This window comes from Mytilus californianus, unplaced genomic scaffold (assembly GCF_021869535.1).
Source record: "Mytilus californianus isolate M0D057914Y unplaced genomic scaffold, xbMytCali1.0.p SCAF_9, whole genome shotgun sequence".
Classification (NCBI taxonomy): domain Eukaryota; kingdom Metazoa; phylum Mollusca; class Bivalvia; order Mytilida; family Mytilidae; genus Mytilus; species Mytilus californianus.
Window position 1 is genome coordinate 24,516,088 of NW_026262745.1, and position 18,872 is coordinate 24,534,959.

Consider the following 18,872-nt stretch of genomic DNA (forward strand, 5'->3'; position numbering starts at 1 on the left):
ATTGTGATTTCAGAAAATGATGCAAGTTTTAATTTTTGCAAAACCTATCCCCTGGCAATTTACCAATATGAAAGAACTGGTTATTTGATGGCTGGAACTGTTCTTGAGATTTGATCTTATCCAAAGTGTTACATGGATACAAGCTAAGGTTCAATTAGATCTTGTCACCAACCACTGAGCCAGTAGAAATAATTCCTTATTTGAATAACCCTTGAGTGGTCCAAATGTTCAACATAGGTTCATTAACTTTATGTTTTAAATATGTTGAAATAAAAAAGTAAACAAGAATTGTATAAAAGTATATAATATTAATCTGAAGATATCTAATTTACAAGACATTCTACACTTTTTAAAGTAACAGTTTTTAAAACTGGATTTATCACAGAATAATGAAATACTGGAAAACCATAACAAGCTGCACCTGAATAAGAAAAAATAATAAATATTTATCACTACCTGCTAGATATTGTTAAATTGGAAGAGAAAATTTCTTTAAAAAAAACAAGGTTCAGAGTTTATGTCAATATTACAGCAACAAAACAACAAAAGACATTTACAGGTCAATATTTCTTATAAAAAATATCTTAACAAATACAGGAAAAATAGTAAATGTATAAAGTAATAAAAGTATATATTGGTTATTTATCAGAAGTAAAGGATGGTAAAGTTTTTGTCAACTATAACTTTTCATATTGTTATTTTTCTCATAGTGCTAAGGAAAAACAATTCATTTTCTCTGCAGGTTTAACATGCACCTACTGAAGAATGCTACAATAAAAATTTCATGATTTAAAATAGTTTTTTGTAATTTAATCTTAATATGTTAGATAACATGAATGAATAAAATTAAACTAATGAATTTTTTAAAGACAATTTTAAAAATTCAATAGAAATGTTCATTTAAGGTGGTGACTGGGTGAAGGGAGATAACTCTCCAAATCAGTAATGCATTTGTAACAGACAGTTTTATCAATGCTTTTAGGCATTCATGTGAAACAGAATCAAAATAATCTGTGTTAGTTAGAAGCTTAGAATATATTTATGAAAATGGTTGACACAAACTTCATAATCACTTGTAAGAGTTATGTCCCTTAACCTAGATCTAGTTCCTGTATACTATATTTATACAATAGGTGTGAAATAAAAATCAATCACCAGAGTCGGATGGTAATTTGTTTTATTACACTGCACTTGTTTCATAACCTTTCATTAATAAAGCAGTTGCCTAAAAGTTTTCACAAGTTGATTGGTTTTAACTCTGGCTTCATTGATTGACTGATTGATTGTTGTTTGCTTATTGTCCAATGGCATATTGTGAAAGAGCCAAGCCTATTGTATAAACACAGTAAAAGTTGTGGTATTTTACTTGAACATTGCAAAAGTTTCAAATTTGCAATATTTCTACTGAAATACTGGTATCCATAAGGCAAACTAAAGAACTAAGAATATTAAGGTGAGTGCTTTTTCATCAAGACATTTGCAGGATGATATATTGTGCATGGTGAAACATTACAGCATCTGATAACTTGAAGTCATGATTATAGTGCAGGGAAACCACAGTTTTTAGATCAGTAATTCTTAAAAACATGAAATAATTTGCTAAAGTAAACCTCATAACAATTGATATAACCATGCGTTGTACACTTCATAAAAAGTTTTAAAGGTTTGCTAACAGTTTACTTGGTATCCACTTTTTGTGTTTAGTTGCAGATGTATTCTTTATGTTACAATTAGAAGAATCCATACTATAAAATTTTAAACCCCTGAAAGGTTGTCTTTATCTTTGACATACAAAACCTTATGCTACTGAAGATTTAAAAAAAAGTTTCATTGATTTCAACTCACTGATTTGCTTTATGAGGTCACTGATGAGTCTTTTGTAGACAAAGCGTGTTTGGCGTTAAAAGTAATAAGCCTGGTGTCTATAATGAGTTTTTTTTTTAGGAAGAATTGCCAATGGAATATGAGATGGAAAACAACATGATAAATAAGCAAAGGATGTAATTTATACATTGTGGCTGTCTAAAGGGGGATCAAAGATATTCACCTACCATACTCTCCATGATGTGTAACAGCCACCACGGCTCCAACAAAATTAAGATAATAATTAGTAATTCGTGCCATCACTGACTGTGTAGCAGTAGTTGGATCATTACCCATACCCATACTGTTCACAGCCATATATCTATAAATAGACATGATGCAATGTATTAACTCACCATATGTTCCTTTACTATCTATAGCTATTAAAGCTCCAGAAAACTTTGGATAATATTTAGCTATCATCTGGATTGTAAGTTTAGTGATTATTCCTGGAGGTACACCAGCTTCCATCTGATTAACTGCTAAGAATCTAAAATAAGAATGCTGTTAAAATAATGGCATAATTAACTTAATACTGAGTATTGCATTGAAAAGATCTATGTAAGGACATTGGCCATTTTAATCAAGCATAATACTATATTTTTATGGGTATTGTGATAATAGTGGTGTATAATGTTTGAAAAGTATGTTTTTAATTTAGATATCAAATTTGGGGTTTATGATAAACCTTTTGTATTTCCCTTCATCAGGTATCATCTGCAAAAAAATATTTGTTATGAACTTTAAGTTATAGTATCTCAAAGCATACGTTAATTGGAACCTAACATTTCATTTTTTCTATGATATTTTTATCATTTTAAACAACATTCTATCTGATGGCCAGCATTATGACTGTACAAATAACTATTTGATTTGATGATAATGGAATTTAAGAAATTAACAGTCCAATCAATATTAACAAGGAATTACTTACAGCAATTTTAGTTATGCTATATTTGGGGCGACTCTTATTTACAAAAAAATAATATTTATAAAATCACAAAAAAATATGTAAACAAAACAAGGCACAAAATTTCAATGAATACAATAGAACACTATGTATACAGTAATCCTAATATAATTTTAATAAAGTTTTAATTTGTAACTGCTGTTGTCAATATTTTTTTTTCTTGCATTGTTTAATGAAAACTTGAGACATTCATTTCTTTTTATCGCTTTTTTTAGAAGTTATTAAGCATACTTACGAAGGTAAAAATCTCATCATAACATCCCCGTCTCCAGTAGCAACAGCTCCACCTACACCATTCATGGCATATGCCCCTGCTCCCATGATAGGGGAATCACCAACTCTTCTATAAATAGAAATGTTAAGTCTTCAAAGTTTTCTGCATTTCTTCATTTTACATTTTATGCCCCACCTCTGATAGTAGTAGGGGCATTATGCTTTCTGGTCTGTGCGTCTGTTCGCTCGTTCGTTTGTCCGTCCCTCTGTCCGTCCGTCCTTCTGTCCCGCTTCAGGTTAAAGTTTTTGGTCAAGTCAGGTTAAAGTTTTTGGTCAAGGTAGGTTTTGCTGAAGTTGAAGTCCAATCAACTTGAAACTTAGTACACATGTTCCCTATGATATGATCTTTCTAATTTTAATGCCAAATTAGAGTTTTTACCCCAATTTCACGGTCCACTGAACATAGAAAATGATAGTGCGAGTGGGGCATCCGTGTACTATGGACACATTCTTGTTTGTATATATTTATGTCCTTGGACCAAAATTTAAGAAGTTTAAAGAGAGGTTTTACTATCATTTAAGCTTAACTGTGTTTTGAAATAGGTATCCATCCTTTTTACCAGTAAGTATCATTTCATTTATTAATCAAGTTCTGAGAATGGTTATAGCATATCAGTGATTTACTGCATTCTGTAGCATACTAGATGACTTCCTGACCAACTCCATTATGGAAAATGGAGAAACTTCACGTCAGACAGTAATATTAGATTAATAAAAGGTAATCAAATCTGACAGAAAGAAATGTCAAAGGAAAATTAGGACATGTAAGGTTATAACATGTCAGAATTTATGTTTCTAACACGAACATGTGCATGATGTAAAATTCAAACAGATCTCATCAATAAAAAAACAGACGAGAATGACATCCCCTCAACCAATCAATGCTCAAAATTGTAAAATTAATACACTTCAGAGACTGGTATTGCCCTTTTGTTTCCCTTTCAAATTCATGTTTTTTTTGTTTAATTACGTTTGTGCTAAACAGGTCAAATTTATCATCATTTACTTCATTTATCCCTAAAAATTGTTGATAATTCATAATTTTGAGTATCAACAACAAACCTTGAAGATTGGCCTACATAAAAATTTATTGTATTGTGGATTCATTTATTTTTGTGGATACTATTAGTTATCTTGGTGTAATCAGGGGTGTACAAAATTTTACACCGTTGTTGAAAATTCATACACCCTGAGGAGCAGCCGAATGGGTGTATGAATTTTCAACAACGGTGTAAAATTCCGTACACCCCTGATTACACCAAGATAACGAATTTATTTCTTATGAACAATTCCTTTACTCATTTTTAAACCGGGATGTAAAAATTGAAAAATGCTAATGAAAAATTTCCAGTGTTACATTTTTTCAACGTCAATGTTCCTGCACATTGTCAAATACTTATTTTCTTTATTTTGGGGATTCAAAAAAAAAAATTTGTTCTTTTGAATTTTCAGGGAAAATTTTTTTTCAATTTTTTTACAAATTTTTGTCCTCAAATTTATTTATTTTTCATTTCATATATAATTTTTTTTTTTTTTACATTTTATTTTTTTTGTTTTATTTATTTTGTTTTTTGACATTTTATCTATTTTTGTTTTATATTTTTTATATTAATTTTTTTTTCTTTATTTTGGCAATTTTTTTTATTTTTTTATTTTTTGGCAAAATTTTATTTATCCCAGCTAGGGTGAACAAGGGTGGGGTGTTATTTACACCGGGGTAATTAACCAATCAGATCGCAGTATTTTTGCTGCATAAGAAATAAAGTTTTTTGTAGATTGAGAACAATTGTATTTTCATGGATATTAGATTTCATGGATTTGGCAATGTCTGCATACAAGCCTATAAAAAATTTGAAATTTGTTGAACATTTGAATTCATGGTTTATCTATACCCATGAAACCCACGAGATTTGATATCCCACTTATATTAAAACACACTTGTGACGTAAATCTATTGTTATAACTCTCCATTATTTTCCAGGAATGGAGAGTTATTTCTTATTGTCCCGTCTTTAATTAGGCGTATGAAATACCCTGAGGAAAAATCTTTCTGACTAATACCTAGACTTTGTAACCGATGACAACAATTTACCTAGAAGACTTGCCACAAGTACATTTGATATTTATATTTGTCCCCTCTAACATTGTTTCCTATCAAAATGCAGTAGTTTTACTTAAAACCCCCTTTTGAATTAATGTTCCATATTACTGCGTATTTTTATAGGAAAAGTGAAAGAGAAGAAAATAAAAATAAAATATGTACTTGTAAGAAGTAATTACAAACATCAAACAAGAAATACATCTGCACTTGTGTTCGTTGTATCGGTGTTAAGGGGACATGACGACTGAAACTAAAAAAAAGAATATAAGAGCACTGCATATTTATTACTATACTCAGACATTTCCATCATCAAAACACAACACTGACTGAAATATTACACTTCACTTCATGGAAATATTCAATGTAATTGACAAATTGCCATTAGATTTGGATATTTTGAACTTTCCGGAATCATCGTTTTCACTATCGGTTCGTCCTTGGATAACGGAATTGATTTTCCTTTTCTGTTTTTCATTTGTTCTTTTGTAATTTCTTACAGCATTCGATCTATGACCCGTGACCTCGCATATTAATTGCTCATCTACGCCAGCGTCGTACATCCTAGTTGCGGCAGAAGCTCGAAGCGAGTGGTTAGTGCGGTAACCACCTATACCTGCTTCCTGACAAATGCTAGCTACAATGTTAGCGAGGCTATGTCTACCAATTGGTTGATCAGCATACCAAATGTTTCCGTTTGGAATTTTCAAAGGTCTCAAGTACAACGCATCGGCTTTCCTTGGAAACGGTGGACAGTGAGAAGCATATAATTCAAACAAATTCCCAATGCACCTAGCTTGGTTTTCTGTATTTTGATATGCCACCACAGATTTTCTTTTAACATTTTTATGCTTGATACCTCCTTGGTCTGCCTTTGATTTTGCTTCAGTATAAATCAAACACTTTAAACCATTTTTTTCATTTATTTGAAACTGTGATGAATTTCCCCCTTTAAAATCTCTGTGTTCCTGGCCACCTCTTAATGACAGGCCTCTACAATAACTTTTTTTTCAACTTGTCCAGTAGGACAAGTACATACCAAAACTTACTTGTCCGAATGAAATTGTAACTTGTCCGAATGAAATTGTAACTTGTCCAAAAAAAATCTTAATAATAACCTTTTTTGCATTTTAAGTTGATTCAAGGAACAAAATGAATTAAAAACAATAGAACAGAATTTGATTTATATCTTTTGAAATACTTTTCAAAAATTTGAGTGGAGAACAACTGAATCTAGTCGTGTCACAGGACTTAGGTTCTAGTTTTCAACAATGCCAAAGTCTCATCAGACTCTGCACATGAGGCACCGTCTGATAGGCCTGTCAATGTCCACTCATTGGATTTGTATCCTGGTTTTTTAAGTTGAAAAAAGTTTATTTAAATGCAATCAATAAAAAAAAAGAAGATGAGATATGATTGCCAATGAGACAACTCTCTGCAAGAGATCAAATGACACAGAAATTAACAACTATAGGTCACCGTATTGCAAGTATTGTTTTTTTCTACATATGATCAAATATGATTTTGTGAATTTTATGGTAAATAATTTCTTCATTTTTATGTAAAAAATATTTTTGTTAAAAATATTACGGTATGAATGGTATTTATTATAAAGCAACAGAATAAGGTCGGAAAACGAGGTACTGATTTGTCTTGGTCCCGAAATATCTCCTGTCTCCTAGTTGCCAAACTGTCTATTAATCATGTCTATTAAATATGTCTCCTACGGTGCCAAACTGTCTATAAACTTGGAGCGGAATCGTTTCCGAGCTGGTGATGAACTGTCTTGTAAAGTTACTTTATCTACAAAGCCCATCGCTGATTCTGATCAGTCAGACTGGTTTCCGAGAATAGTATGCCTTTTACCTGTTAAAAAGTACCTGACAAGGAACCAGTTTTAAATTATCGATTGCAAGTAAACGTGTCAAATTAATACTTGTTTTCATCTTCTTTTCTTGTTTTTGTTACTTTGTTCATCAAAGTTGGATTAAATTTATTTTCTGTATAATAATTCAACTTGTCCTGTCGGACAAGCTTGATATAGCTTTTACTTGTCCGACCTTTTTTTCCTCTGGTACCGGACAATCGGACAAGCGGTATTGTCGAGCCCTGTAATGCAAAGTTTAAACCTATTAAATAAACTAACGTATTCAATAAATGACGAGGGTTATCAGATCCTAATGAACCGCTTGCCCATAACTTTTATTCCTCCTCCAAAGAAATTTCTTCGGCCTGTTTTTTAGGAACACGAACTTCTGCTCGTAATTTCATTACATTATCTAGGGAATTTTTTATCTGAATAAAGCTAGAATCAGATAGAAACTTATGATTATATCCAAGTGTATCCATGTATAACTGTAAACAAATAACTAGAGAATAAAGCGTATCTGGTGGATATTCAGTTCCATCAGTTTTTCGAACTTCACAAATAAAGCGGGAAATGGAATAATTCAATTCATCAAGCGACATTTCAGCCAGATCTACGCAAATTGGACTAAGTCCCACATTTGGATCATTCGCCCTAATATTTCTGGTAGATTTCCATTGTTTGAATAAGGTCGTTGCCCACTTGATTTTGCTCATGGTACTGTCAGCAAACCTACAATATTAAGAAACAATAATAAATATTCAAGCAAACACGCAGCAAAAATACATATCTACTCTATATTTCAATAATATTAATCGAATATTGCAGTTATGAGAGAGAAAGATCAGTAAAGAGAGTTGAATTTATAAAAGAGTATGATTAGGGTAGACGTTAACGAGACAGCAACCTAACGATATAAAAAAAAGGTCTGTGAAGGTCAGCATACACGACTAAAAAACAAATGTCTATAAAACGAATATTTTCAAATAATGTATGAATAAAGGGAGACGTGGAGTATACATCAATGAGACAACAACCCAACGATACAATATAAAGGATATCTAGATAGGGGACAACATATACAGTTTTCAACAATAAACAGCTTCATATCGTCCCGAGTTTAAAAAAGTTATTAACTTAACACAAACTGTCAAAGATCTGACAATACGAAATTCCTAAAAAAAAAATACACAAAAAAACCAAGAATATAGGACATGCAAATATATGATTGTTTTATGTAACTAGTTATATCTAACTATAGAATTATACATTGCTCCCAAATAACTCCTGATATAGAAATATAGTATTTAACCGTATTTTGTATGTCCGGCTGTAATCAAGTATCAAATGGAAATTAAATTCCGAACCTTAATCTTACTATCCATATCTGTAAATTCGTTGGTTAAAAACTTAAATAAACACTGTTTGTGTTTTACCATGACGTATTGTATAATATAAGTTCTTTTTTGTGCACAAGTAAGAAAAAAAACCAGTATAAATAAGAAGGCGATATTGGTCAAACTTTTGTTTAGTACGACTGTGACAAAATACCGAAAAAAACTTGACGGCTGGTCGAATCTTTTGTGAGAAGTTATTTGCTAATTTCTAAATATCAAACTAAAATATTTATTTATATAATATATCAATACAGACAAGGGAAATTATGAAAACTTCCTTATTTTTTTTTGATGTACAGATGAACGAGAAGACTTTATCACGGCATACAACTGATCCTTATCATTTTGTATGAGACCTTTATGATGTAATCATGCACAAAGGAAGACTGCTTTACATTTTGCTTTTATTGCTTCATTTCCAGAGTTAAATGGGTCCTGTTATATATTTCTTAGTTAACTAAGTATAATCGAAAAAATATCAACATGATATTTGACTGACTGTTGATTGCTTAACGTCCAGTGGCAACTATTTCATAACCTAAATGATGACAAAGCACGCACAATGCCTCATGATTTAGAATTACTGTTTATTTTGTGTTTTGAACAAAACGTCAGTTTATATATATATATATATCAAACATAAGTTACTTACTACTTTGATTCAGGGCTCGACAATAACGCTTGTCCGATTGTCCGGTACCAGAGGAAAAAAAGGTCGGACAAGTAAAAGCTATATCAAGCTTGTCCGACGGGACAAGTTGAATTATTATACAGAAAATAAATTTAATCCAACTTTGATGAACAAAGTAATTATAAACAAAAAACAAGAAAAGAAGATGAAAACAAGTATTAATTTGACACGTTTACTTGCAATCGATAATTTAAAACTGGTTCCTTGTCAGGTACTTTTTAACAGGTAAAAGGCATACTATTCTCGGAAACCAGTCTGACTGATCAGAATCAGGATGGGCTTTGTAGATAAAGTAACTTTACAAGACAGTTCGTCACCAGCTCGGAAACGATTCCGCTACAAGTTTATAGACAGTTTGGCACCGTAGGAGACATATTTAATAGATATTAATAGACAGTTTGGCAACTAGGAGACAGGAGATATTTCGGGACCAAGACAAATCAGTACCTCGTTTTCCGACCTTATTCTGTTGCTTTATAATAAATACCATTCATACCGTAATTTTTTTAACAAAAATATTTTTTACATAAAAATGAAGAAATTATTTACCATAAAATTCACAAAATCATATTTGATCATATGTAGAAAAAAACAATACTTGCAATACGGTGACCTATAGTTGTTAATTTCTGTGTCATTTGATCTCTTGCAGAGAGTTGTCTCATTGGCAATCATATCTCATCTTCTTTTTTTTTTATTGATTGCATTTAAATAAACTTTTTTCAACTTAAAAAACCAGGATACAAATCCAATGAGTGGACATTGACAGGCCTATCAGACGGTGCCTCATGTGCAGAGTCTGATGAGACTTTAGCATCGTTGAAAACTAGAACCTAAGTCCTGTGACACGACTAGATTCAGTTGTTCTCCACTCAAATTTTTGAAAAGTATTTCAAAAGATATAAATCAAATTCTGTTCTATTGTTTTTAATTCATTTTGTTCCTTGAATCAACTTAAAATGCAAAAAAGGTTATTATTAAGATTTTTTTTGGACAAGTTACAATTTCATTCGGACAAGTAAGTTTTGGTATGTACTTGTCCTACTGGACAAGTTGAAAAAAAAGTTATTGTAGAGGCCTGTGATTGCATATCTTCGATTTCTTTATCTGTCTTTGGCTCGTGAAATCTTGAAGTTGATGGTTGATGACTTTTACTTTCAATTTTTGAGACATTTATAAGTAATTCATCGTCAGACTGTGTTAATTTCGGATTGGAAAAACCTTCGTCTTCAGAAATATCAGAACATGCAACTGAATATGTTTCACTAGTAGTAGTAATATCATATCCCAAGAAAAAATTACATAAATCCAAGTTATCATCATTGGTTTCTTGTGAAAATGTGTTTTGCGTAAGAAAAATTTCCTCACCGTCCGAACGTGACATAATCCAAACTTGGACACTAGCTACTATGGACTTTCTTGTTAAAATCAACCCAATTTAAAGCAACTGTTGTAAAAAGAACTCACTAGTGAGTTTATAACTACTCACATAGTTAAGTAAATTCTTTTAAATTTTAAAAGGTTCAGTGAAGGGAATGGTCAAGTGATCAATAATTTATATATTTTATTGTAATACAAAAATTACAAATATTGTAGTGTGTTTGTTATTTTTTAAGTGTGTTTTAAGTGATAGAATGTCCAAATAACTGTCCATTCCTTATTACTGTGGAATCATTATGTTATAGAGAAAGTCCAAATAACTGTCCATTCCTGGGAAATAATGGAGCGGAGGCCCGAAGGGCCGACGCCCATTATTTCCCAGGAATGGACAGTTATTTGGACTTTCTCTATAACATAATGATTCCACAGTAATATTGTCATTTTGGTTTCCCATTATGTTTTCAGTCTTGATTATAATACTGCATCTATAACTACCTTAGTTAAATACAAAGGCAGTGAGTTGTGTCCTGTCAATAACTCTTAGATATCTCTGATCTAATTATAGCCCAAACTCACCCAGGTATTTTATGATTGAGTCCATTAGTTGTTGTACCAGCGGTGATGTTACCATGTTCATCAATCACTACCATACCAATTGTATCGTGATTTCTTCTATCAATATTTTTGTTTCCTCTGTATTCAGTTTGCTGTAAACTTTCTAATACTGACTTAGGTTTGTATGGACCACAATTTTTTGTTGGATCTGGTGTTACATTCTACAAAAGGATATCATATATCATAATACATTTTAACTTCTTGTGCATGTATAATGCAATGTTTATTTGTATAACAATATGGACATACAATGTAATAGAAAAGTCAATACTTTTATTAAATGTTTAAGAGTTGAATTTTCTAAATATCTACTGGTTCCAAACAAAAATTGTATTATATCTGTACTGAATAATAAATTCAATAAATCAATAATTTTTTTTATCGCTATTTTGTGCATTTTTCCTTTGATCTTTTTTTGGTAATAATTTTTCATATCATGCTACTCTCTTGAGATGGAAAATTATCGTCAGAAACTAAGGGCGCACGTGGTCAATATAAACATCAACGACGTCATATGCAAAATAGCGATAAACAGATTATCAATGGTATTTCAAACTGGAGGATGTTTCTCAGACACATCTCATCTCAGGGCTGTCGCCCTTCAATGAGATTGTTGCTGAGAAACACCCTCTCGTTTGAAAAACCATCGATAATCTATAATTAACACACTCAGATCTTTTAAGCTATCTCCAAACATAAATGTTAAATCATAACAAGGGAGATAAGTGCATGCAATCATGATGATTTGTGACAGGCGTGAAAAAGGAAGATACGCATAGGCAATCATGATGATTTGTGTGCAGGAGTTAACAAGGGGGGATAAGCATAGGCAAACATGATGATTTGTGACAGGAGTGAGCAAGGGAAATAAGCACAGGCAAGCAGGATGATTTTTGTACAGGAGTTAACAAGGGGAATAAGCATAGGCAAGCAGGATGATTTTTGTACAGGAGTGAACAAGGGGAATAAGCGTAGGCAAGCATGTTGATTTGTGTAAGGAGTGAACAAGGGAGATAAGCATATGCAGCATGATGATTTGTGTACAGGAGTGAGCAAGGAAAATAAGCACATGCAAGCATGATGAATTGTGTACAGGGGTGAACAAGGGAAATAAGCACAGGCAAGCATGATGATTTGTGTACAGGAGTATGCAAGGGAAATAAGCATAGGCAAGCATGATGATTTGTGTACAGGTATGCACAAGTGAGATAAGCACATGCATGCATGATGATATGTGTACAAGAGTGAACAAGGAAAATAGGGATAGGCAAGCAGGAAGATTTGTGTGCAGGGATGCACAAGGGGGATAAGCACATGCAAGCATGACAATAAGTGTACATGGGGTGAACAAGGAAAATAAGGATAGGCAAGCAGGATGGTTTGTGTACAATTATTTCAAAGTAATTCAAAGCTGTATTTGAGTGTGAGTTTACGATAAAATCATCTTCTTATGTTCAAATAATGTGAAATGACAACATCTATAAGGGAGATAATTCATTTATTTAATTTAATTGCCAACCATTCATGAAATATAAAAGACTTGAAATGAATCTTTTCAGTTTCTATTATTTTTCCTTTAAATATTCAATTAAATTATTAAAATGATTGAAAAGTCATGAATATTATTATTTTTTCTTTTGATGGTTCATTATTCCACTTGTTATCTGTTTATTGTTTGTAAAATCATTTTCTGTTGAACGGTATTACATTTCAATTAAAGAAATTAAGGAATCACTCAGATATCATGTTTTCAACAGTTTTGCAGTGGACCAAAAATTTTTTTTCACTTATTTTTATTTACCATTGTCAATTGAGGAAAACAATGATCAATAAAAGTATTAAGTATGCTAATGTATATACTAAGATGAAAAGAACGACAAGGGAAATTAAAAAAAAAGCAACAAAATAAGACCATACTGGAGAAAAAAGCCTGTATGGAAATAAACAAGATGTGAAGTATCAGTTGTATATAAATAGTATATAAATACTGTACAGTCCTGTAGTTGGGTTGACAATTCTTTGCCTTCCAATCTTTCCACATGGTAACAGAACTATCTGATGACAGGTTTGTTTCTTTAAATCCCATCTCTACTGCAAACTGTGTTGCTGTAATTAAAAGTATTGTGTCCATTTGAACAAATATTCAAACCTCTCATAATATACATAGTTAAATACTGAAAGTATGAGTTCTCAAACTGGTGTCTGTAAAGTTGCATTGCTCAAATGATTGTCCTAATCACTTTAAAGTTGAAAAATAACTATATATTCCAATGCCCATATTTTAAGTCTATGTGTATATGTTTGTTGTGGTCAGTTAAGTCTTTTACTTCTACATCTCTCAGTTATTTCATATTACTAATTTATAAAATTGAGAATGGAAATGGGGAATATGTCAAAGAGACAACAACCCGACCAAAGAGCAGACAACAGCCATAGGCCACCAATGGGTCTTCAACGCAGCGAGAAAATCCCGCACCTGGAGGTGGTCCTCAGCTGGCCCCTATATAAAATTGTGTACTAGTTCAGTAAAAATGGATGTCGCACTAAACTCTTTATGTATATTTTATTATTTTTGTCATTGATAATCAATCTATCTTTAGGATCTGGATGTGTGTTGCTATAAATACTTTTTTTGTCATTACAGGTACAAACTTGATGCTGATGTAAAATAATTTGTTTTAATGATAATTAATTTTGATTTTAAATATCCAGTTTATAAAATTTAATTGTATTAAAACTAATTTGCATCTCCCTTCAGCATAATAAAAATAAAGGAGATGTGGTATGATTGACAATGAGACAACTATCCCTAGATCAAAAGACAAGAGTAAAGTGTAGAGAGAATGTATAACATAACAAATACAAGTAGGTAATTCCAAAACACACATAAATAACAGCACATGTTGATGATTCATAGCCTTATTATAATGATTTTCTCTTTCACAGCTGTTCTCCTGAGGCATTTTAACCTGACATTTTTTGGTAAAAATACTAATGTTAGAAATACAGAACTATAGAGCACTGCTTTCTATGTGATTTTGTGAAAAGCATCAGTTTGCTATCTCTAAATCAAGAAATATAGTTTACACAACAATCTACACAGACCTAATTCTCCCACCAATAATGTCTGTTCTGTATAGTCCATCACAGCTCTGGCTACTGCTATTGCTGTTGGTATACGTCTTAAACAACCTACAGCTCCTACATCAAATGTCTGTCTGAAATACAATGCATTATAATCGTTAACTGTCAATGCATCCACCTAATACACGTTACAGATCTTGATTCACATTGTGAGAAAATGAAATATATTAAGCATATAGCACATGCACAACAAACCAGTATCATTGGACACATCACCCATGCGATCTACACCCACTGATATACATTTACTAACATAGCAATTATCCCACTAAAACACTTGTCAATGATTCAAATTGTAATTTTATATGATGTTTTCTATATAAATTAATAGGCAGATATTTTTCATTTAAATTTTATAAACCACCTTAAACTTGCAGAGAGGTGCAAACTTTAGCTTCCCTGAAGGTCTCAAGAACACAAAAGGCAATGTTATTATGCATTAGGTTGTGTCTAGTGCACGTAGAGATTTAGTTTCATGATTTTTGTCATGAAAAGAAATTCCCTTTTTTCTCGATTTCATTTTAAAAGTAATTGCAAACATGCATATCAAACATACATTCAGTTTATATGTCATGTTTTTCGTAAATAATTTGATTACACTATTGTGTGTGTCATGTTTTTGGTGATTATTAGGATTTCACTACTGTGACTACTTGTGTGTGTCATATTTTTGGTAAAAATAGAATACACCACTGAGTGTGTCATGTTTTTGGTAAATAAATGTAATAGGATAACCCTACTGAGTGTGTCATGGTTTTGGTAAACAATAGAATACACTTCTGAGTGAGTCATGTTTTTGGTAAATAATAGAATTACACTACTGGGTGTGTCAGGGTTTTGGTAAACAATAGGGTTACACCTGTACTGTGTGTGCCATGTTTTGACTCTGGACAATGACACATTTTTGTCTATAATCTTAAGCTGTCAAATATACCTTAAACAATAGACAGTTTTTATTTCAAACATCATCATGTTTAATTGTCAGTTATTACACAATTACATTTTACTTTAAAGTAGAAGCATTAACACTAAAAGCTTTATCAAAGTTTATGGTAAGAATAAAATAAAAGAAGAAATTCACAGTCACTGAGGTCATCAATTAGAAGAAAGTATTTTACCCATTCATGACCATAGCATCAAGAGTAGTTTCCCCATTCTCATCAGGACTACCTCCAGGACCAACTGATCCATCACAACGTTCAATCTCACACACTGAACATCCGTCTACCAACGCATCATAAATAGACCCCTTCTTATTCACAAGTGTGTTCCAAGCTGTAAATAGATAATTTTCCTACAAAATGATTTGCCCAAGGGTATTTAAAGTATAATGTTAATTTTACCAATGAACAATATAATGTTTAGATATGCTAGAGTGCTGTAATGTTTTTTTTATCACATATAAAGCATTTATATATGACTATTTTTACCAATATGAAATGACTAGCGGCTAACATGCCAAACCAACAAAACATTCTGATACACCAATATCAAACCCATCTGAATAATAATTACATTGACAGTTTGTTCATGTATTACCTCTAACTGACATGACAAATATTAAAAAACTCCAAACATTTAAAAAAAAATCAAGATTGAAAATCGGAAGCAGGACAAATCGTCCCACTGGCAAATCACCCCACACCAAATCGCCCAATTTTTTCACCAACTCGCCCCAAACTGGTTTACCAACTCGCCCCACTTTTTTAAAAATCGCCCCACTTGTGAAAAGGGTAAAATTCCGTTAATTTTTCTCTTGCCAACTTGCCCCACTTAATGAAAAAAGGTAAAATCTAGATGAATAATTTTTTTATTCATAAGTGGGGCTAGTTGGTAGTCTTTAATTCTGTACATACTTTTATTTATCAGTGGGGTGAGTTGGCAGACATATATTCAACGGCATTACTTCCTTTTTCATAAGTGGAGCGAGTTGGCATGACTCAATTCATCAGGATTTTTCTATTTTTCACAAGTGGGGCTAGTTGGCATTCAATTCGCAGAAATACTGATACTCACTTCTTTCTGCTTTATTTCAACAAAAAGAAAAGAACTACAAAAACATGTTTATCTAAGGTTTTTATAGGTATTGATTTTATTTATAAGTGGGGCAGGAACATAGATATACAACGGGATTGCATCTTTTTTGGGCGAATTGGCATTACTGAATTCATCGTGGTTTATCTATTTGTCATGAGTGGGGCGAGTTGGCAGACCTTATTTCAGCGGGATTTTAACCCTTTTCATAAGTGGGGCAAGTTATCTAACCTATTTGTGATAGCCTGTTATTTTATATATTTTGTATATTTTTATATTCTTAGTACTTGATATTGATATATATTTGAATAAAGTTATATTGTTAGCTTATTAATTACATTTTGTATTTAAGGATTATCATTGTGTATTATTCTATTTTAACTTATTGACATGGACTATTGACGGACGAACTCTCATCTCATGTTTTGGTTAAGACTGATTTCACTGTAGTTAGTACTTTATTTTCACGGTTGATTTGAGCGCTATCGTGCATTTCTTCTATTGGACAGTACTTTTGGTGGTTTAATTCCTTTGTTCTAGATCTTATGGGAACACATCTTGTGGTCAACACCTGTATATATTTACCTGTCTGCAATTTAACAACTTAAAGAAATTAATATCTTAAATAACAATTCTGTGATTGGAAAGTTTCTTATATAAGGTCAGTATTATTCTCTCTTTATTAATTTTGCAATAACTGTCCAATAGTTCATATTTTACACGTATGAATGTTTAGATTGAATGTTGAGAACGAGTGTTAAATTTTATAACAAAAGAGATCATAAATGTATTTAAAACATAAGAAGAGTAGAATTTTACGATCAGATATAATACTTCATTAACCTATTTAAATCTGGTATAATAATTTGGAGATAAAACTTTACGTAAAAAAATTGAATGAATGCACTAATCGAGCGGACCGGTATGAATGTTGTAATTTTTAAAGGTTAATCGAATTAAAGTAAATATATCTTAGAGCTAAAAATAGATATCTAGGTTTAATATTGATTTTTATAGTAAACATGAGTTTGTACTATAAACAATAAATAATGCTTAACAAAGATTTATAATAATCATTTTTTTTATACAGATATATATAAACCTTGCCAAAGATGTAGTATTTGATATCTAATGGTTAATATGGAAATGTGCCACTTGCACGATATGTGAGGTAAGCTAAGTGTATTTGTATTCTTGTTTCGCTTAGCTTTAGTTTTTAATATTTGCTTTGCTATATTGTTACTTTTTGTGCTTATTTGCTTTTTGATTTAACCAAGCACGCAGCTTACATTTTTGTGTAGTTTATGTTACCAACACAAGTAATATTTATAATAGACATTGGTATGAGACAGCATATGAGAACATGTACTATAATATCTAAGTCTAATTGGTATAACTGTAACTGAGACAAGTAATGGCTATTGTATCCACAGTATATATTTTTGTGACTAGATACATAAGTATGCAGCTAAATAAGTTTGCATGATAATGAATTACGAACATTAGTTTTAATTATTACTTAGTAAACAGATTTATCTATCTGTCACTTATAAGTACATTTATATTTTACAGGGCTGTATTTACATATTCATATAGTTACTTCGTTTTCGTCTGAGAAATAAAAGTTACAGAACCCTAGATTGCAGTTATTTCTTTTATTACTAAAAGCCTGAGGAAAACCGGCTTTTACATATTTTCAATGGGAAATTTACCCTTTTTCATAAGTGGGGCGAGTTGGTAAACAAGAGTGGGGCGATTTTTAGAAAGTGGGGCGAGTTGGTGAAAAAGTGGGGCAATTAGGTGTGGGGCGATTTGCCAGTGGGGCGATTTGTCATGGATTCTGAAAATCCATCTGACATGTTTTTGCACTTAAAGTACTGTATACTCCTAAAGATTAATATAGTGAAAGTATAAAATAAAATCCTTGATACATTGTAGAACCCAACATGGTGACAAAGGGGAAATAACTCTTGCTCAAATTGAGGCAACCAAAAATTATTTAATACTCCGAATTTCTTTTATCATTCATATCATATACAAACGTAAATAAATAAGGTAGCATAAAGTATCATTGAATGCATCATTGTTCAAAGCATATAGGTTCAAAAGAAAATATTACATTACAAACATAATACATGTAGTTTATTAGAAAGTTGCAATTTCTAAATCGATAAATTATAATTATTCTGTCCCATTGTAAATGTTTAAAGAGTCAATATCTCTGTAATAAATTTTACAAACCAGCTGATGTAGCATTTGTAAAAGGCCATGTATTTATCACTACAGGTAATAATCCAGTCTGCGAAGAACAACTTAACGGATAAAAAACAAAAATTGCAAAAAGTAATACTGAAATGCAGGGCGCAGACATCTTTTCGTCATGTGACAATAATCTTGACAGTCTAAGTACAAAAGTTGTATTTGTAACATGAAAATCTAAAAGCAGTACATTCCATTGAAATTGTTTACATAGAATTCAATGTTTTAGAATCAAACAAGTTTTTAACGATGTTTATATATATGCATATAATCTGTCGATC

The 18,872-nt window shown here is 31.6% G+C and overlaps 1 protein-coding gene across 2 annotated transcripts; it reads right to left on the reverse strand.

The window, feature by feature from the left end:
- Nucleotides 1-288: 288 nt before the first annotated feature.
- LOC127714218 (N(4)-(Beta-N-acetylglucosaminyl)-L-asparaginase-like) lies at nucleotides 289-18,833 on the reverse strand. 2 transcript variants are annotated; one of them, XM_052220241.1, is made up of 8 exons: nucleotides 18,574-18,833; nucleotides 15,417-15,573; nucleotides 14,260-14,372; nucleotides 13,148-13,260; nucleotides 11,116-11,315; nucleotides 3,069-3,176; nucleotides 2,052-2,185; nucleotides 289-421 (listed from the first exon to the last, which is right to left on the reverse strand). In XM_052220241.1, exons 1-8 carry the CDS (start codon nucleotides 18,701-18,703, stop codon nucleotides 324-326), a joined length of 1,053 nt encoding a protein of 350 aa, XP_052076201.1. In that variant the 5' UTR covers nucleotides 18,704-18,833; the 3' UTR covers nucleotides 289-323. The 2 variants fall into 2 exon arrangements, with proteins under 2 accessions (XP_052076201.1, XP_052076200.1); XM_052220240.1 differs by lacking the exon at nucleotides 2,052-2,185 and adding an exon at nucleotides 2,220-2,353 and having other exon boundaries at nucleotides 18,574-18,828.
- Nucleotides 18,834-18,872: the final 39 nt, after the last annotated feature.

Bases quoted from the DNA above. Each gene is read 5' to 3' on its own strand.
- LOC127714218 (XM_052220241.1), bottom strand. From the start codon at position 18,703: ATGTCTGCGCCCTGCATTTCAGTATTACTTTTTGCAATTTTTGTTTTT. The intron at 14,373-15,416 runs GTAAAATACTTT...ATTGTATTTCAG, and splicing joins GATGCTATGGTCATGAATGG to ACAGACATTTGATGTAGGAG. The intron at 3,177-11,115 runs GTGAGTTTGGGC...TTCTATTTATAG, and splicing joins CTCAATCATAAAATACCTGG to AAGAGTTGGTGATTCCCCTA.